At 41.1% G+C, this 20,848-nt stretch overlaps 1 protein-coding gene across 5 annotated transcripts in view; it reads left to right on the top strand.

Moving 5' to 3' along the window:
* Nucleotides 1-815: 815 nt before the first annotated feature.
* Nucleotides 816-20,848, top strand: part of SYNCRIP (synaptotagmin binding cytoplasmic RNA interacting protein) — a 25,486-nt gene continuing 5,453 nt past the window's right edge. For 4 of the 5 annotated variants that reach the window (XR_015283006.1, XR_015283005.1, XM_086876480.1 and 1 more), the window contains exons 1-10: nt 863-1,351; nt 2,650-2,809; nt 3,675-3,793; nt 3,969-4,076; nt 5,833-5,946; nt 6,029-6,205; nt 11,142-11,277; nt 11,993-12,198; nt 17,227-17,376; nt 18,713-18,834. Coding sequence is in view for 3 of the 5 variants with exons in the window: in XM_086876480.1 (XP_086732606.1) it covers nt 2,662-2,809; nt 3,675-3,793; nt 3,969-4,076; nt 5,833-5,946; nt 6,029-6,205; nt 11,142-11,277; nt 11,993-12,198; nt 17,227-17,376; nt 18,713-18,834 (1,280 nt within the window). In the remaining 2 variants the exon portion in view is untranslated. Of the gene's footprint in view, nt 1,352-2,649; nt 2,810-3,674; nt 3,794-3,968; nt 4,077-5,832; nt 5,947-6,028; nt 6,206-11,141; nt 11,278-11,992; nt 12,199-17,226; nt 17,377-18,712; nt 18,835-20,848 lie in introns of all 5 variants that reach the window. The other variant, XM_086876481.1, reaches the window with a different exon arrangement.

Here is a 20,848-nt window from a genome sequence, read left to right as displayed (position 1 = left end):
AATACTCTTATGTGCCTTCCTGCCTCCGTTTTGCCGTCTTTATCTGGACGCACAACTCTGCCAGAGATCAGTAGGCTGGTTTCCAAGTTTCTCGTGTGGGGTGTGCAAGCACGACGTGCTCAGAACTGGGATTCTGAAGTGTACGCTCTGGCAAGGAACCTGCCTCTGACAGCGCTGTGCGGGCAGACCCACATTCCGCTGGGGCCATCATGAGAAAGTTAAATCACCGCGGGTGCGCTCCAAGCGTGGCTGCGGGGCCAAGGCCCCGTTCCTGGGGCCGTGCTGCGGAATTCCGGCGCTGGAGCTGCGCGCCGCCCCAGCCACCGCTGCTTTCAGCGCCTTCCGACCGCCGACCCCCGCCCCGGGGCCCCGTCCGACGCCGCCGCTCCGCGCAGTGCCTGAGGGGAACTCCCGTTCCCCTCGGCCAAACGCTGCCTCCGGCCCGGCGGTTCTGGCGGGGCGGCCAGTCCGAGGGGCCGGTGCTGAGCTCGGGGCGCTCCTCTGGGCAGGGGTGAGGCGCCTCCCGTCCCCAGTGCGGGAACGCCGAGCGCTGCCGGGCTCGCCTGGCCGGCAGCCACACAAAGCGTGGCTCTCCCCTCCCTTTGTCTGCGTGGCTTTGTCTCCTCCGTCCCCTCCCCGCCGCGGGCCGGGACTTCCCCCCCAGCCCCCCCCGCCTGCGGCCGCCGCCGTTTCCCCCCTCGTTTTGTGCCACCTGCGCGCCGTGGGAACGGCCGCTCGCCCAATCCCGGTCCGGCCACGGCCGCTCCGCCGGCGCCGAGCCCGCACAGGTGCAGGCGGGCGGCGCCGGGGAGCGCGCCGTCCGCGCACGGGGCTCGTCCCGCCGCCGCCTCCCCTCGGCAGCGCTTCGCGCGGGAGGCAGGAACACAGGGAGCCAGCGGCGCGCGCCGCTCCGCATGGAAGGCGGGGAGCGCGCGCGTGGGGCGAACGGAGGGGAGGGCGGGCGCGCGCGTGCGGGCGGGGCTCGGCGATATAACCCTTGCGGAGCTGCCTGGGAGACCCCGGGTTTTGGGGCTGCGCCAGCGCGCGCGGCGGCGCCTCCTCCTCCTCCTCCTCCTCTTCTCTTCCCTCTCCCCCCGCTCCGCTCCCGCCCGCCCTCCGCCCGCCCCCCCCGCGCGGAGTGGAAGGGGCCGGGGCTGGTGCCAGCAGCAGCAGCAGCAGCGGCGTGAGCGCTCGAGCGGCCGCCATTTTACGCCAGCTCCAGCAGCAGCACTGCCCGGACACACCGCCGCGGGAGCGCGGAACGGGGGCAGCGCCTCAGCACGCCGAGCCACGACCCGCGCCCCGAGAGACCCTTCGCACACGGCGGTTCTCCCCCCGCAGACACACACAGGTCAGGGCGGCCGGGCGCTGGCGGGGTGGAAGCGGGCCGGGTGGCAGAGCGGGCGGAGGGCGGGATGCGCACGCTGGGGCCCCGCAGCGCTGTGGGGCCGGGGCGCTGCGCGATGGGTGGAGGAGCTGCTGGCGCTGCCTTCGTTGCCGCCACTGTCGGGCGGGCGGGGGGCGGCCGGGCCGGTGCGCGGCCCCGGCGTGGCGGCGGCGGCCGGGGCACCACCCGAGCCGGGCCGGCGCGGGGCGCGTGGCTCCCGCCTTATTGTCCCGCTGGCTCCGCCGCTCCATTCATTGCCCGTGAGGGGCAGAGGCCGAACCGCGGCCTCGGTGCCCGGCGTGTGCGCGGGGGAGCGGAGCCGCCCGGGTTTGGCGTGGCCCCGGTCACGTCGGGAGGCGGTGGGCGATGGGCAGCGGTGTTTCCTGGCTGGGAAACGGGGCCTTGCATTGTTCCGGACAGGAGTGTGGCCGGGAGGCGGCGGTGGGGCCGAGAGGCACCGAGAGCTCCGGCCGGGTGGTGAAATCGGGCCCGGGGTGTTGCAACCCCGCTCTCCGGGGGGAATAGGGTGAGAGGTGGGGAATGGCCGGGGCTCGGGGCGGGGGGGAGCCGCTCCTCCCGCGGGAGTGTGGCGGGGAGGGGGGGAAGTCGGTCACTGGAGGAAGTTGTAGGACATCTGAACGCGCGGAGCACGTGTTTCCATCGGGCTCATGGCCGCCGCCGCCGTGGGTGGGTGCGGGCTGGGAAGAGCGCTTTGTTCCTCTCGCTTGCCCGGCCGGCACCGAAGTGGAGGCGAGAAGGGATCCCGGCCGCGCCCGGGGCCTGGAGAGACGGCGTGCGCCGAGGGGCAGCGAGTTTGCAGCGGGCGGTGGAGGCGGCAGCGAGTGTCAGTGACGGTATCGCGGTGCATGTGGCAGGTTTGCTTGTCCTGCCACCCCCGCTGTTGCCTTTTTGCTCCATTTCTAACTTGTTCAGAGCGTCTTAGGGAGCGTGTTAGAGAGAGGGGAGGTGAGTCAGTGTCTGTCTGGGTTGTGTAAAACCTGCAGTGAAAGCTGCCCCATCCCCCCTAGGCAGTGGTGTCAGGGCTTTTCTTTGTGTTAGTGCTTCTTTTGAGGAATTTCCTGCGCCTTGCAAAACTAAAAAAAAAAAACAAAAAAAAATTATCAGGGCGGTGATCTGCAATTTTTATATTTTTTTTCCATTACTTTAAAAGAATAGGGTAGTCTGTTTTATGTATTGTCACTTGAGTTGTTCTACCTGAAGATATGTTTAGCTTAATTTTGATGCTTATTGCATTTGAACAGATATCTGGAAACATGGCTACTGAACATGTTAATGGGAATGGTACTGAAGAGCCCATGGATACTTCTGCTGCAGTTACCCATTCTGAGCATTTCCAGACATTGCTTGATGCTGGTTTACCACAGAAAGTTGCTGAAAAACTAGATGAAATTTACGTTGCAGGTAAGATCTAAGACTTGCAAAACCACATATACAATATTTTATTGGATTCTCCTGTCTTTGGGCTGAAATAGCAACTTTTTGTGGTTTCCAAGTATGGGAACTGCAGTCTTGCTAAAATCTGGATGTTTTAGATTCAGTACTTCAATTTATTGTAGTAACTTTCAGAGGAAATTCCCAGGCTACTTGGACTGAGGGGTGGGAAGCAGTGTGCAGGGGACCAGAGCAACAGCAAGAATGGGCAACAGATGATTTTTAGGAGGAGCAAGGTGATGTGCTCTTCGTGCATTTTTTTGTGGTAACTGTAGGCAACTGTAAGAAGCTAAAGCATTGGTATGCATCTTCTTGTGTAAGTGATACTTCCCGACATGGTGTTTGGGCTCAGGGATGCAGAAGTTATGATGTTGATTCTTTCAAGTGTGCTAATAGCTAGCATGTTTTAAGCTTGATTTTTGGATCATGATGGTCATTTCTAGTGCTGCAGTTTATTTGTATTTATAGTCTTCTAAAAGTGTACCAAGGTACCATTGCTAGGCAAGCTAAGTCAGGCTTTGGTAGGTTTTGATAGTTGCCTCTGAATTCAGCTTCAGGATATTGAAATTAAACTTGGCCCGTGTAATATCTGGGTTTCACAGAAGTCAAATGAGCACATAAATGTAGCAATTTTTACTCTGAACCTTGTTTTTCATTAAAGAATTATACCCTTAAATATTTAATTTCAAAGGAACAAAATGATTTTTTAGGCATAGTAACTTACTTCAATCAGTATTTGATTTAGAGGTCACTGAAATGTGTTAGGGATGCTACATTAGGTTTTACAAAGATCACTGACCAAATATGATCAGTAATTTTTTTTCTTTTTTTCTAGGGCTAGTTGCACATAGTGATCTAGATGAAAGAGCTATTGAAGCTTTAAAGGAATTCAATGAAGAGGGTGCACTAGCAGTGCTTCAGCAGTTTAAAGACAGTGATCTCTCACATGTTCAGGTAACGTTAAGCAATTTACAATATAATTGTTGAGGGATAAACTGTTAGTTGTCTGGGAAGAGGTCTGTCTCTTCAGTGATCCATGTGTGATATGTGAAGTGACCACTACTAGTTCAAGGTAAAATGAGCTTCTGGCTTGTCATGTTTTCAGAACTAAAGATTGTATCTTTTGCAGAACAAAAGTGCCTTTTTATGTGGAGTCATGAAGACATACAGGCAGAGGGAAAAACAGGGGACCAAGGTGGCAGATTCTAGCAAAGGACCAGATGAGGCAAAAATTAAGGTATGTTGGTAAAAATAAAAGTTATGAGGTCTACCTGTTGTTTGTTTTTCTGAGTTGTTGTGAGAGTTATATTGGTTGTTTTGGAGCTGTGCTTTTCTTAAAAAGGTTGTTACAAGTTATTTTTCATAATTGTCATTGTTGAAAGCTGTCACTTGCAATTTTGTCTTCCACTTCTTCTTTTTCAAGTAGAAAGTTAATATATTAATTTCTGGAACTGAGTGTATAAAACTGAAGAAGATTTCAGTTTGCTCTATGTCTTATTGAGACAATTACTCTATTTCACAGTAAAAAGTTTGTGCATACTTGTTGTCAGCATAGTTACTCGAGTTCAAAATACCTAAGTTCAGCTACTGCTGATTGTTTTTTGTGTTCTTTTTTTTTTTTTTTGTTATTGTTTCTACTCCGCCCCCTTAGTTTGGATTTAGAGCAATTCCACAATAGGGAGGAGATACCACGTGTCTGAAAAAACAGATTGTAATGGATTTAGGATTTAGCCCACTTCTTATGACATAATCACTGTGCTCATAAACTGTACTCCAAACTGTCTTAATGAGGAGTAAATTATTTTTTTGATCATGTCTGCTGCTAGCAAGTCTTGCTTTCTCAAGAGTTAGGCATAGAATGATTTATTTTAAAGTACTGTGATTAGCAACTTACCGAAGCTTAAGGGAAGGAAAACCATCTAAGCATGTTTAGGTGATGTCGTAAAAAAACCCCTGAGAATCTTTCTTCCTTGACGCTTCATGTATATAGTATAAAATGATCATTACAAATAACTGTGTACCCTGTAAAATTAGAGAGTCTTTTTTTTTCTCTTGACTTTGAGGCTGGGATGCTTTTAATTATAATTTTTTTGAAAACTGGTACAGTTTTTGTCAGTGCCACATAAAACAGCAATATTATGAGGACTTGGTAAATAACTTCAAGTAGCATAGCTTCTATTGCTAATGGTTATAGCATTTAAAATAACTGCAATTTTGTAGTTGTAAAATTGCTAACTCTTGACTGTAATTGGGCTGGTTTAATATGCAGTTTCTTTGTGTGTAGAGTTGATTTGTCTTTGTACAAAATTATTTAGAAAGACTTAATTTCAGAGTAGTTTCTCATGTGTTTGCATACTGAATGCCAGCTAACATTTTAAGTTGTTAGTATGTCTGTAACTATATCTAACTATATCTATAACTACATGCAGTGGTTCTAGTGAAGGTTAGTTGTCCTAGGGATCCTGTATAAGTCCACAAGGAATTTGAAGGGGGGGGATGATAAGAGAAAGGAAATAGTACTACCACTTTGATAGCTGGGCACCTGAAGCAGGCTCTGCAGTGTTCCAGGGGTGTAAGCACTTAAACATGTGTTCTTTAACTTCACACTCATGAGTAATCTCATTAAGTGCGGGGAACTCTTGTGCACGAACGTCTGCAGGATTGGACATGCCAAAACAAGAAGTGGCTCAGACTAAGATCTTCCTAATTAAAGGGAAGCTCACTATTATATTACTTCGCTTTTTTAATGAAAATCAAGGAATTCGGAAAACTGGATGTGAATCTCTTAATTTTCTAGCAGTGTTTCTTTACCTAATAGTTCTTTTAATTGTTTTGCAAGTTTCTTGTTGAAGTACTAGTAGTAGATTTGTTTGTGGGAGCTTCAAAGCAGTACAGTTTATAAGGAATTAGAAGCATGTCTGTCTGTGAATGAAGTGCAACTAAACTTGCTCAGTTTGTATGTGGTTTTAAAATTTTAAGTTTCTTACTTGAAGGCACTGTTGGAGAGAACTGGCTACACTCTTGATGTGACTACTGGACAGAGGAAGTATGGCGGACCTCCTCCAGAGTCTGTATATTCAGGACAACAACCTTCTGTTGGTACAGAGGTAAGAAGAAAATGTTCATGCAGATGTAGACTTACTCATAGGAAATACTTTTTATAAACAGTGCTTTGTATGTCTGTTGTAGATATTTGTGGGCAAGATTCCGAGAGACTTGTTTGAAGATGAACTTGTTCCATTATTTGAGAAAGCTGGACCTATATGGGATCTCCGCTTAATGATGGATCCACTAACTGGTCTAAACAGAGGCTATGCTTTTGTCACTTTTTGTACTAAAGAGGCAGCTCAGGAAGCTGTTAAACTGGTAAGTTTTCTTGGATTTTTTTCTTTTTTTGATGAAGTACACTCTGGCTTAGAAGCTGTTGTTCTCCTGGTCCTAGTGTTTAAATGCATGAGGTGAAACTGTCATGGTTAGATTACTTCATAAGTGTCCACTAGGTGTTAAATTTATTTTCTCATTGCATATAAATGTTTGCTGAGTGCATTAGGGACAGGGAAAGAAAAAGCTGATGGACTGCTGTTTGGTCCAGTTAGATGAGTCTTTATTATTAACCAAAGTTGGATTAGCAGTAGTGACTTCTGAGCTGTCTGCATCTGTATGAGTTCTGGAGAGCGGTGATGCTGGAGTTGCTGAGGTACAAGGGCAGTGCTGGTCAGGGTGTCTGTGACTCCTGATGTGTTTCTGCACCAGCAGGGGGCCCATGCTGGAAAAGTGCTTCAAAGTCACAGAATTTTATAAGATACTTCAGATGGGGAAAAAATGTCTCGAGCATTGAAGGTCTTTTCTGTTTGCTGCAGCTGACAGGAAAACATCATAAATCCTGCCTGGCCTAAGGAGCATTCCCTCTGTTTCACACAGAGGTATGAAATAATTTGATATGGTCTACTCCTAGTAAGCTTTTCAGGTTTTATGATCCTTGCACAGCATCTTTATTTTCCTGGCTAAGTTCAATTTGAATTTCTTGAGCTGGTTACTGCTACACTGATATGGGCAAGATTAGTTGTGGTGTGACTCGCAAGTGCTAACCACACACATTCCGAAGTGTACCAATACTGTATTGCTGTAGTAGGGTTAACATACCTTCTTTTGTAATAAGGCATAGCTTAAACTAGCTTAAAACATCTATTGACATGAAAGTAATTGGTGAAGACAAATCAAGGTGAAAATGGCAATTTGTTTTGAGAAAGTGCACAAATGTCTGAAAAAGTGGAAGTACAAAACCAATTTGGTATATGCTGATCAGCTTTTTAAATAAGAACAGTTGGTTGTTCCAGTGTGCAGTCAGATATACTGGGGATAACATTTTGTGCTTTCATTGTCAACCTAGCTGTGCAGAGTGTGTGTGAACTCTTTAAAACTTAGTGAATCAAATTACCTAAGTTCTCAGGAGCACCTAGTAAGTGAAAAAAACCCAGTTTTTCTTTATTTAGCTGGATTTTGCTTGAAGGCAATATGCTCTGGAAAGTCATTCAAGTCATGTTTCCAGAAAAGTAACTTCAGATCCTAGCTTTAGTATTCCTCTAAGCAATACAAGGGACGGAGCTTATTGGTGTCCCTTTATGTCTATTCTTTGATATGCAGGAAAAAAGCACACTGTATTCTGCTTGTCAGTTAAATAGCCGCTGAGGGTAATAGCTGAGAAGTGTTGCTGTTGATGGAGCAGTCTTTCAACCTTTATGCTAAACTCCTAGAAAGTAGGGTTAGTCTTAAGTTGGATTCTGTGATATGTGTCAGGTTTTTTTGGAATGATTCCAACCATAGTTGACTGGCTAGTTTGGTATATAAGTTGCCCAAGTTATCTAGAAGTGTTTTGCAGGAGTATTAGCAAACTGTGGCTGTCAAGCTCAGTTGAGAATTGTTGGTCTTTAACTTATATTAATTACACATGCATGGGAGATACTGCTGAATGACCTGTTCAAAACACTGAACACTTGGTCCTAGTCATTTCCATAACCTATTGTTTTAACAGGTGGTGTTCTTTTTAATACTGCCTGTAAATTTCTCATGTGTATATAACTTAGTTCCCAGCTTTCTGGACTCCTTTGGATAATGGTTCTTCTGTTATTTCCCATCTTTTTCCAAGAGGCTTTTGGGGTTTTTTTTCAGGACAATATAGAAAAATTGAGATTAAAAGTCTCTGCATTGCCTATAGGCTTTTGAGGAATAAGAGACAGTTTTTATCAATACCCAAACTACAGTAGAGAATTAACTGACCTGTCTTCAGGCTCTTGGACTTGGTGTAACATATTTTGCATACAGTTCATGTTTGTGTGGCTGCTGTATGTATCTTCCACAGTCTGTAAGACAACTTAATGTAAAGTGGAACTAAAATTTCTGGATACACTTAATGTTGACTTATTTTATTTGTTAACAAGAAGTCTTGCAGTATAAAAGGTTGAAGTCTTGATTTTGTTTATGCATATGCATTTTTAAGTCACTTACAATTAATTACTCTTCATATCTGTAATTCTTTTCAGTATCAGGCTGTAGTATCACTCCATTTCTGTCCTAAGCACAGCCAGAACTATTTTAAATACAGTTTAGGGAATTCTCTCCTTTTTTTTATGACCAGTATTTAGTTCAGTGTGGTTAACCCTTTGCTAGTTAAGTAGAAATGGCATCTCAGAAGTTCACACAAGCATTCGCTACCAAAGTTTGATTTTTTAATCTCAGTCATTTTTTCCTATGTTAACATGTTTACTTTATACTGTTTAGGAATTACAACTCCAGTTGTGTTCCTTTGCACACGCATTCAGTTCTCCCTCCTATTTAAATAAGAAATTGCTAGAGTTAAGTTTTTCTAAAGATTTCTATGTGAATAAGGTTAGTGTAGATATGTAAAGAATGAAAAGTTTTGAGGTGAACCTAGTAGGAAAACAGACTGAAAAGTATTGAAGCATTCAGTATACTTTTGATTAGAACAGGTGTAAGCTTGATCCAGAGTGGAGGTACAGGTGAGTGAAGCAGTTTGCCAACCATGCATAGAGGTACAACTTGCCATTTGCTCCTAATAAACTAAAATTGGTAGTAAAAATCTAAGTCGCTAAAATGACAAGACAGACCTTCTGCATATTTTGACTTGTTAGTGAGTAAGTTCTTACATAAGTCAGTGAGAAAAAAACAAAACTATTACATTGTCTAGAGGGTGGCAATCTCTGCTACTGACTTCAGACGCAGATTCCATGGTGACAGAAGGGGGAAGCAGTATGCTGACATAGCTACTTTGGTAGCCTGACTGTTTTGGCATTCTACCCAGATCATGATCTGAGTCTTTTTATGTCTAATCTGAGTTTGTAGATGGTATGCAAACTATTTACCTAAAAATCACCAACTTGATGGTCAAGAACACCTAAATGAAGACTGTTTTCTCTTTGTAAAGAGAAACACACAGTGAAAAATAGCAGTTAATGCATTGTAGGCTGAAGAAACTACTATAAACTATTAATGGAACTGCAGTGTGGTAGAAAATATGAATTTTACTTGTTAATTTTACTCTCATACAACATCCTGAGTTCCATGAGAGACTCTTCTAGGATTAGATGTGTAGTCAAACTTTGGTGTTAGACTTTAGCAGGAAGAGTTGGAAAATACATTTTATTATCCATATAGAATAGAGTATTTATTTCATTTGAAAGAGATCTGCAGCAATCATCTAGTCTGTCTGCCTGACTATTTCATGGCTGACCAAAATTGTTGCTGTCATCTTGATTATCAAGAGCATTTTCCAGATGCCTCTCTCAGACAGTGACAGTTTTAAGACATTGACCACCTCTCTAGGAAGCCTGTTCCAGTGTTTGAGCAGCCTCAGTAAAAAAAGTTTCCTAATGCAAAAAAATGTTTCCTAGTGTACAGTTCAGTTAGTAAAGAATCACTTTCACAGACTAATAAACTGTCAGCTTCTTTAAAGGTGTTTCTTTAGAAGACTTTTTTTACCTACTATAATCTGTCTCTTCATTAATGTATATTAGTTCTGATAGTCTATATACAGTCTTCCTATGCAGCTAGTGCAGCTCCTTCTGCAGTTTCCTACTTTAAAATCGACTGTTTCTCTGTCACATGGGCAACAGATATGGAGATAGATGTCCTTTGTTGTCTCCTGCTATGTTTTGAGATGTAATTCATTGTGAAGATGTCACTCTAGGTCCTTTTCACCAGTACAGTTCTCTGTTTTGATTATTTTTGGTGCTGTTACCTAGCTTAGAAAAGTTTCAGTGGTGGAGCTTTTGTTTGCCCAAGATAAGTATAAATAAATATCTTCTCCCAGATTTTATTCCACAAAAAGAATGATGGGGTGGAGGATAACTACATTATGTAGTAAGATTTTTACCATCAAACACAAAATAAATCATAGAATAAATAGCTAGATGAAATTTTAAAAATCTTTCCTGCTACTTGGCAATAAGATTTTGACCACAAAATTAATTTTCTTAGCTAAAGAAGTGTCTTTTATAGGGCTTCCAGTTAAAAGTGGGTTGATGCACCAGCAGTTGTCCTCCCTGCTTCTTATTTGGATAATGCATGTCTGTGTCTGCATCTCAGTTAAAGGCATTTTTTGATGTTTTCTCAACAGATGTCTACAGTAATGCTTTTTTATTTTTTCCCCCTCTTAAACTGCTGACTTGTTCATGGTGTCTTCCAAACATGATGCGTGTAGTCTTTTAACAGAAGTCTTGGGGTTTCAAGTTATTAGAAAGTTGTTCTTGCTGTTGACTGTCTTTACATGTGTAATGTTTATACTTCAGAAAGTATTTGCCAATTGGCCTTGAAGATTTTGTGGAGAAGATCTGATCATGATCTTTTACTCTTTTGTTAACTGTGGAACTTCAGAAGGGAAGCTCACTTCAGTTGCAACTCATGTCTTGTATTACACACAAATCAAGAATTTGTAGCTACAGCCTATAGAAGAGCTTGTATTTTGTTCTGCATGGTTGTGAAGGGAGAAGCCTTGACCTTCATGACTTGCATGATTTTGTACAAAAAAGTCTGTAAAGAAAAAAAAATTGAGGGAGTTGAACAAGGAGGGAGAAATAATTGTTAGCTAAAATAGTGGCGATACCATAGAAAACATGGATATACTTCAGAGTAGTTGAATATGCATTGTAAAAATATGTTAAGCTGCAAAAATTTAATACATTGCTTAATTCTGTGTTTTTCAAAGTCGAATATCTGGTATGCTGCTGTTGAAGGGGAGTGAAAATCATTTGTAACTGATGATTGTCCGATACTTTTTTTCTTGCAGTACAACAACCACGAAATTCGTTCTGGAAAACACATTGGCGTATGCATCTCTGTTGCCAATAATAGGCTTTTTGTTGGCTCTATTCCTAAGAGTAAAACCAAGGAGCAAATTGTTGAAGAATTCAGCAAAGTAACAGGTGAGTTAATAACTAGGTTTTGTAGAGCTGGAAGGTGTTAAATATGATAATCAATGAGTTTTCTTTTGGCTTATAGTTGAGTGATGATGAAAACAAACTCAGACCACTCAGCATTTATCTCAACATCGTGTGTTGGGGTTTGTTTAGGCTTTTTAAAAACTGTTGTTTTACTGAGGGCTGAGATATTTGTAATTAGACTAGGTGGTTGGTTCTACCTGTAGAGCAAGTGTATAATGTTTAAAAAGTCTGTTCAAAGAAATTTGAATTAAAAGTTTAATCATTTCTATACTAATGAATGTTTTGAAACTTCTCAAGGCAAAACTGAAGCAAGCTGAAGAATGTAACTGGTTCTCTGCTTTATAATTCTTAAATTTTAAGGCTCTCTTTGATAATGTTTGAACTTAAAAAGGCACTGTTTGATGACTTTTCTCTGTTACTGAGTTATAGACTTCAGGTTTTTTGGAGAATAAACTTTTTAGGTATTGAAGTCATGCAACTTTTATCTCTTGTTGTTTCAACATTATGGAAAAAACACACACTGATAACTGTAACTTAGGGCTTTAAGAGGAGAAGTGACAAAGCAGAACCTGACTGCCCCTAACTTTCTTCCATTCAGTTAGGGAAAGGGTATTCTTCCATAGTTACAAAGACTACCCATACTTTATAATGCAAATCAATTGATTGAAACCATAACAAATGTTTTATTTCATTTCAGAGGGTCTTACAGATGTCATATTGTATCATCAGCCTGATGACAAGAAAAAGAATCGGGGTTTCTGCTTTCTTGAATATGAAGATCACAAAACTGCTGCTCAGGCCAGACGTAGGTTAATGAGTGGCAAAGTGAAAGTCTGGGGAAATGTTGTCACAGTGGAATGGGCTGACCCTATAGAAGACCCAGATCCTGAAGTCATGGCAAAGGTAATAAAGCTGTAATGGGACCATAGTACATTTAAAGTGCTCTGTTCCAAATTAGGTACTTCCTGGCATTAGCCTAAAATCACATCTTTTGGCCTTCTTGACAGAGATGTTGTAGATATGATGATAAAAAATGAATATACCTCAGAAATTACATGGATTTAAACACTCTATATGGCCTTACATTATTTTGTGTTCTCAAGGCTACATAGTGAATGTAATTCTTTCCAAAACGACACACAGGATGACGTAGTTAATTTTTTTACCTCAAAGTGATGGTGGTGACTCCTAGAGTTAAAATGGTTTTGTACTCTAGTATTTAGAAGGACAGAAATAGAGGTATCATCGCAGAACAAGCCTTAATTCTTTTTAAACCTGGAACTGTATCACTTCAACAATAGAACATGTCTGTTCAAATGTACACAAATGTATTTTGCCATTAACAAAAGTTGCCATTAGCAGTTGCTTCTGAAAAGTTAGACAATTAGCTTGGATTTGGAACTCGGCAGTTACTTTTTATTTGGGGGAGTTAATACCTTTTTATACCTAGACTGGCAATATTTTGGACTTTGAATATTGAGCTGAAGCTGAAGTCTGGACTGTTAACATTTTGAAGTACATTGTAGCAGTTGTTTTATATATGTGCGTGGTATCTTGCTAGAAACAAACTACCTAATTTTTTTTTTCCCCATCAGATATTGCCCAACTCTGTCTTTTTCAGTTGTGTTGTGTAGCTGAGTTGTTTAATGGAAACTCCTAGCTAGCCCATATCCTTATCTCTTTCTCTTTGCTTGCTTTTCGTCTGTGCTTTTACTCTCATCTGAGACACGTCACTTGCTGGAGTCCTACTTTGATGGACCTAGTAAGATAGCTTGGCTGGGATCTCCTCTTTGGTGAGCCATAAGGGAAAAGGGTTGGGGTGGGGGCTCATTTTAGGGAAAAAGCTGCTTTTGTAATACAGGTATTACAGAAGCTTTTGGACTATTTTGTCTGCAGACTTTATTTTTCTTGCCCAGCATGATAGACTGTCAACAGCAGGAAAAGAGTCTTGCAGGTCGAATCTGTGGAAGGTGGCACTTCCTAAATATGGCAGCCTGTATGTTTAGTTTCTTGGCTCAAAAGAGAAGAGTCCTAATCCACCGAACTGTCAAAATAAGCAGGAATTTCTGCTGATAGAACAAAATAGATGAAAAGGATGTGATAGGGGACATAATCAAGCATCTCTCCTGAGTTTACAGATGTACAGAATGAAAGACTAAAGAAATTAAAGCTTGATTTTGGTTTGCTCCCTTTAGTATACAGTTTTTTTAGATGTGTTAATACCGTTTATTATTTTGTATTTGAAATGGGACATGGAAAGAGAAGAAACATGGAGATGACGGAAAGAAGTGTAGAAAACACAGAGAAAATCAACTTGGATACATCTAGTGCCGCATGCTAAAGATAGGACATGGAGCTTGGGTTGAAGATGTATGGAAAAATGAGGCTCTGCGAATAAGAATACTGAAAAAGTGGCTTGTGTCTGAAGACACAAGCTGAGACAATCATTGCTGTCTGACCTTCCTCACTGACTGTGTCCCTTAGTTTGTTCTTGCAACAAGGGAAGTCTCCAGTTTTTCTTGGCCACCTGCTGTACCTTTGCAGAGGCTGACTGTGTCTGGCCCTTCTCTAAGTATAAAGTTTACTTACTTTTCTTGCTATCTCCTAAGAGAGAGCAGCAGAGCTGCTGCTGCAGTCAGTAATCTCCTGGATGTGAGCTGCAGGTTGGCTGTCATTGCTTCTGACTGCTGTCAGTCCAGAGCAAAGGGAAAGCTATCGACCAGTGTCATCTTGCACATTGCTATGGTAGAAGGCTATGGAGGAAACTGTGACTAGGAGAAGTAGGTCGTTTTCATCAAAATAATCATGTGGTCATCAGTTTTCTTGTCAAGACTGCTAGAAGAGCAAGCCCATAAGAGCAAGCTGTAAGGAAGACACATTCACCTATGTAGCCAGAAGGTGAACAGTGTTTTAAATCTTTCAGAAGAGGCATGTCATTTCATCAATATATGGACACCTACTAATTTAAATTTCTGAAATGTCTACTTGAGTCTTTTTTCCTTCGTCCTTCTGATAAAATGTTGTGGAGAGTACTGTATGGGTAAATATTAATCATTTAAATGGATGGTTACCTTAAATACAAAGTAGCTTGAGCACAATGAGGGATGAAGCTAAGATTCTTGAGTTAGCTGGATGTGCTACAGGAGATTAATGCTTGTGCTAACAGATCAGAGTATAACTGGTTAAGGTATTGACTTTTAGTCCAAATGAACTTTTTTCCAGCTTCACAAGCAGCTGTGTTGATAGTTTTAATTTCTCTTAAGTGTCATTTTGTTGCCTCTTACACCTGTAGTCTAGCTAAATTTGTTAATGTTTTACTTGATTTCTGTAGGATGGCTGAGGCTGCAGAGGACGTTCTGGAGTGGCAGGTTAAGCAGCTAAATAAAGTCTTATGCTTGTGGCTGTCTGGCAGATTACAGGACAAGAGACAGGGCTAGTAACCCTTGGAGAATGTGGCCTGAAGTGTTTGTTCTGTAGGTAAGAGGAGGAAAAGGAGCAGATACCAGAAGTTTTGGGATAGTCTGATCTTAAGCAGATTTTTAAATGTGAGTTCTGCCTTTAAAGCAAAATGCTGGTGTTGGGTATATTGCTTGTTAGGAGTATTTGTGGATTCTTGGTGTAATGTGTGAGCTTTAATGAAGAGAATTTTTTTTTTCCTTTTTAGCTGGCTTCAGTGAAGTAAAAATGGGTTCATCTTCTTTCAACCTATGCTTTGACCTGCCTAATAGCTTTTACATCATCTTTGACTCATTTAGTTACACTTCTAATCCGTAATATGAACAAAGGTTTTAAAAATTTTTAGCTGTTAGAGATTAGCAGATTTGTCTACACTACGAAGATTTAAATCAGTTACTTTGTATTTCTTTAAAAACCATAATATTACATTATGTTTTTATAATATGTTATAATATTAGATTAGCATATTTTTAAAAACAGTAATTATTCCGTGTAGTTTTTAATCATCGTGTCAGTCATCATTAGGGTACTTAGGGTTCCTTGTGACGTTCTAGTTTTCATCCTTTTCTAAAGCATATAGAGAATTTGTTTAAAAGTTAGTGGTTTTCAAAGTCATTGATTAAATCACAAAACTTAATGTAATTAATAATTTCCATGGAATAAGGTTAAGGCAGCAGTTAGGATGCTTTACTAAAAAAGGTTATTATGTATGGGTTACAATAAATAAAGGTTGCTCTTACCATCAAGGCATGTAGGAGAAGCTTAATACATAATTGGAAACAGCTTTTCTCAAGGAGTTGGCTATGACTTCTATGATCTCCTGAGAATCAGCAGGAGTAACTATTGCCAAAGCCTAGAATTGATCCACTGGGTTAAATTTATGGTCTGTAAGTATCCCGTCTTCCAAATTCTGCATCCTATCCTAGTTCAGCTAGTGAATGAGACAGATTTATGGAAGTCTGTCCTGGGTTTTTTTTATAACTTAATTACATAGCAGTTCTTCCAAAAATGGTGTCTGGGTTTATTGAATTCCTGTATGTGGTGGGAGTAGAGTACAGCTCTGCTTCAGAAATTGAAGCATGCTTTCCTTGGTCCTTTCACACCTTGTGTTATTGGTGTTGACCTTCAGGGTCAGGAGTCAGTGCTGCCATGTGCAGTGTTTGTTTGATGTCATCAGCTAATTTGAAACCAGTAGGAGCAGTGGGAATGTAAGCAGAAGTTGCAGGTCTTGCAGCTGATTGGCAGCTGCACTGTAGGCAGGTAACACTGAGCATTCCTTGGCAGTAGGAGGTGGTTAAACTGTCAGAGCATGGTGCCAGCATGTCGAAGGAATTCATCTCAAGAAGTTGAAGAGTGTTGTAAATTGTGAGGACACATAGATGACACCGTGTAAACACGCTCATGTCCAGTCATTGTGTGCAGCGTTGGCATGGACACAAGGATGAATCTTTCAATACTGTCGGGTCACTAATAGGTGATTCCTGCTTTCCACTATATGTTGTCTGCTGTGTTAAGTGAGGGTTTAGTTTAAGCCTTTGTCGGACTGCTCTAGATTTTCCTTTATCCTATGCAGTTGGTTATTGATGAAGTTTTATATTGATGATGTAGTCCATGTCAGGCAGTCAACAGTTGGATGATTACCTGCCTTTCTGATTTTAGAAGCTGCGGAACAGTCTTTGTGTAGCTTAAGAGTTGTGTTTCATGCTTTTAGTGTGCTGGGGGAGGGAGTAAACTTCCGGAGTTATTTGGGGGTGACTTCCTCAAGGGAACAGCGCAGTTTGACTTTTGAGAAAATTGAAAGGTGACTGGCCAGTGTTAGCCTTAGTGTCCCCTCTGTCTGCAGTTCTGTCTTTCAGAAGTGGCTTCAGGTCACTGAGTGCCCCTCAGGCAATCACAGTCCTGACATTAGGTGTTTGCTGCAGCTATAGCATGGGAACCACAAGTTAAGCAGCTTGAAAGCTGCAGGCCTGTCACCTCTGACCTAGATATTACAGTGATGACTGTTCCGCAAATAACTGAGTAAAAGCCTGTCTAAACAATTACATGTTTTGATAACTTAATTGATTTGTGTGTAACCAATTCTGGTTGCCTTCTCTCAAGTTTCATTGTATTCTGGGTTGGAGATAACTGCTGCTAGGATCACACTAACATGAATTGAATTGACTTTCAGGATACTAATACTTATATAATCATGTTTGATAACAGATTGAATATTTCTGTCAGGGAATTTTGGAGCTAACTCATGCTGTGTGACTATTTAAATGTACATATTCATATATATGTATATAAAATTCTATACAGAAAATGTAACAATGTTTTTTCAGTACTGCCAATAGCAGTAACTTGCAAAGCTTCATTTTATGCTTTGAAATGAGATCATACTCCTAAGTCCTTTTTTTTTTTTTCTTTGTTTTTGTTTTGTGTTTTTTTTTTGTTTGTTTTTGTGTTTGTTTGGGTTTTTTTTAATTCCCTTAGGTAAAAGTTTTGTTTGTACGCAATCTTGCCAATACGGTAACAGAGGAGATTCTAGAAAAAGCCTTCAGTCAATTTGGAAAGCTAGAACGAGTGAAGAAGCTAAAAGACTATGCTTTCATTCATTTTGATGAACGGGATGGTGCTGTAAAGGTAAGTGAAGAGGACTGTAACTGTGTGCATGTGTGTTGCAAGTAGTGTTGTTAGAAGCTGTATGCTTCTTCTAACTTGAGAAGAAGCTTTGTCTGGCGAAGTGGTAACACATTGTCACAGGTAATTTTGTCCTCTCTGGGTGTCATAGGATGATGCAATTCTAGCTTGAAAAGTGGATCTTAAATGCACCTATCCTAAGTAATTCTGCATATGAGCTCTTAAAATAATAATGTTGTTACCATTTGAAGCTCAAGTGTCAGAAATTGAACGACTCTTCTCACCGAATTATTGGTAGAAGTTAAAAGCAGTTTCTTTACATATGGCAGGTGATAAAAACTTAGGTAGTATTTTTATTTACTTTTTCAGGAATAAACTTTTTTTTTTTAATGAGGGGTGCTAGACAATTTATTAATTGTCATTCCTGGATTTTGCTAACACAGTCTTCATGTCATGTGTTGTTAAGGAAGGGAAAGTGTAATTCCCCTCTTTCCTGTAGTGTATCCATTTTTTTTATGTTCTGTGGGTGGATGCAGGATACAGGGGGATTCAGTTTTTCTTAGGTATCCATATGTCTTAAAGCAGATGCTTAGGAAGATGATGGGAAGAGTCTAAGTAAGAAAAATATCCTGGCAGGGCATAACTATGTAGAGTTCCTAAAACAGGTAGAATCTTTAGGATTCCTCTGCTCAGAATTAACTTAGGATAAAAACTGTGGCCCATAGGAATTGCACATGGCAGGGAGGGTAGGGGAGGAGTTGATGGTTTGCTGTTTGTTTTGCATTTGTTTTTTGAGGAGAAAGGTTGTGGGAGGTTGGTGGTGTGGATCTGGGAAGGAATTGCGGTTTTTTGTGTTTGGTTTGTTTGTTTTTTCCTTGTAATCAGAATGACTTAATTTTTGCCTCCTAGTTGGTATTTATTACAAGTAGAATAAAGGAATAGCAGAATATACTGAGCTCTAACTTTAGTACTGTTTGCATGTGTACTGACATTAGGAATTTATTCATGCATTACAAAATGTGCACTTTCAGAGGACAGTTCTGTCACTTCATTAATTGTAACAGCTTGCAAAGATTGAAACATGTTTCCAGTTCTGAGGGGAAGATTCCTAAACTGATACATGAAGTCCTGGGTTTGAGAGCCAAGTTCAGAAGAAGTGCGTAATTGGAATCCGTAATACTATGCTCTCTGATTGTTAAATTTTTTTTTTTAGCTTTATATTGTTATTTTAGCTCTGAATAGCAAATATAAAAATGCATACTCTAAATAAAAGGTAGAACAAAATTAATAACTTCAGATATGCTTGGAAGTATATTTAAAGTCTGGTTAATTCCTTCAGGCGATGGAAGAAATGAATGGCAAAGATTTAGAGGGAGAAAACATTGAAATTGTTTTTGCTAAGCCACCAGATCAAAAAAGAAAAGAACGGAAAGCTCAGAGACAAGCGGCTAAAAATCAGATGTAAGTGTAAATGCATGTAGTTATGTTGTATTACTTCTGAAAGATGTACAATCCTATCAAATTAGAACATCTGGATATTTTAGTAGATACGTTATAGCGTATGCAGGTTTTCTGGCTTCTCTCAAAAATGTTGGATTCATTTTTGTTTGCACAAAAAGTCTAATAGTGGTTTTTAGTGATAATTTAAGTACTCTCTTGCTCTGCTTATTGAGTGTGAGAGCACTGGAGGAACTGATGGTCATGAAAAATACATACTTCTCACCTTCTATTCTAAATTTCCCTGTACTTCTGCAGTGACATCACGTGGAAGAGCTCATTGTGTGTTCCTCTCAGCAGGCTTAATAGTTTAATACAGCACCCCCTCTTTAGTAAAGTACCCACTGAAAGGAGGATCCTGATACTCTTTCTTGCCGCTTCCAGAAGATACATCTGCCCATGAAGCTTATGAACTCGTCATACTGATAGAGATCTTGCACTAGTAAATGCTGAATATTGTTAAAAACAACAACAAAAAAGGGCAGTTTCTTGCTGGTGTGTTCTGCTTAATGTTCTCATGTGTTTTTCTTCTTGGATATCTTCCTGCTTTCTTAACCACATTCCCTCCCCCACCTTACTTCCAAAAATAACTTGGAAGTGCTGTTGTGCAGCATCCAAGAAGATGGAATAGTGAGCTTGCAAGATTAATGGAGATCTCCACATGGTGACCTACTGTACACATGGAATTGGTTAAGTTTGCCCTGCTTATAGTTCTTGTAACTTTATTAGCCCTTTTGTTCTTCCATGGGCATCTGGTGTTACTGTAAGAAGTGAATTTTTTTTTTTCTTTAGCTTCTCTTCTGTGCCAGGCAGGCCTTTTCTGTTCTGCTTAAACTTTTGCTGATACAGCTGTACTTCTTGCTGTGTATTCTGCATCTTGGCAATGCCACCATAAATACCTGTTAATTTAATTAAAGTATAGAAGGCACAGTAAAGTATAGAAAGTGGCATAGTTTCCCTCTCAACATGGCAGTTGTTGGCATGGTTGCATTGTCTCTGATTGGAGATAAGCTTTCTCACACTAAATTTGAGTAATCACAAAAAAATTCTCACACAAACAAATTTGCTAGCTCAGTATTGAGAATCTAATAATGCCCTTTCTCCAGTAATAAAAAGGAAGATATTTTAAAATGCACTGGAATTGGTTACAATGCTGCATGATTCCTGCTCCCCACCCAAGTCTTCACTGCAGATTATCTTATCTTGTACCCAGTTTTATACTTCAGGGTAGCATGCATGTATTTGTAACACTGGAAGTCTTCTGTCACATATCACCTCAAATATTAATGTGCTGTATATTATCTACATCCCTGCTGCTTTTGTTGTTTAGGGGTATGTATACCTCATTTGTGGAGGTAGGTACAGTAGGACTGCCTCCCTTACTCCTCCTCTAGGCAGAGGTATGGTAGTGCCACTTGGGCAGTAGTTCATTCATTTGGGAATTCTCTGTGTTCCTTTGTTTTTCTGAGCTGTTAAGGCAGTAGGAAAGCAGTTAGTTGGTTTAAATCCAGGCATTTCCTGGTTTTGAATATGCTGTTTATTACTGAATTGTTTACTGAGGGGTTTTTAATGTTCCTAGGATTCCAAAAGATGTGGGAATAGAAGGATATATGTGTTGTTAAGTCTGTATCCCAGTTACGTGACAAGTTTAGAGTGGCATCTTAAGATCTTAGAGATAATTTGCAGTTTGCACTACATTTATGATAGCAAAAACATACTTTACTTTCTTAGATACTTCCACATAACTAGAGATTCAATTTGATTTGTACATTAATATAATTAGTAATCCTACCTGCTTGTCTGCAAGTGACCAATCAGCAAGAAGCATTTTACATCATGTTTTTACTATTCTGACAGCCACGAGGGATTTCAAAGTAGAATTCTTAGTCTGTATAAATTCCTTTGCTTTTCAACACATTGCATACTACTTACTGTGTACTATGTGTCCTATGTAAAACTGTGAGGAGAAAATCCTGAA

This window comes from Cyanistes caeruleus, chromosome 2 (genome assembly GCF_971803275.1).
Source record: "Cyanistes caeruleus chromosome 2, bCyaCae1.hap1.1, whole genome shotgun sequence".
Lineage (NCBI taxonomy): Eukaryota > Metazoa > Chordata > Aves > Passeriformes > Paridae > Cyanistes > Cyanistes caeruleus.
This window is presented reverse-complemented; position numbering and strand designations above follow the sequence as displayed.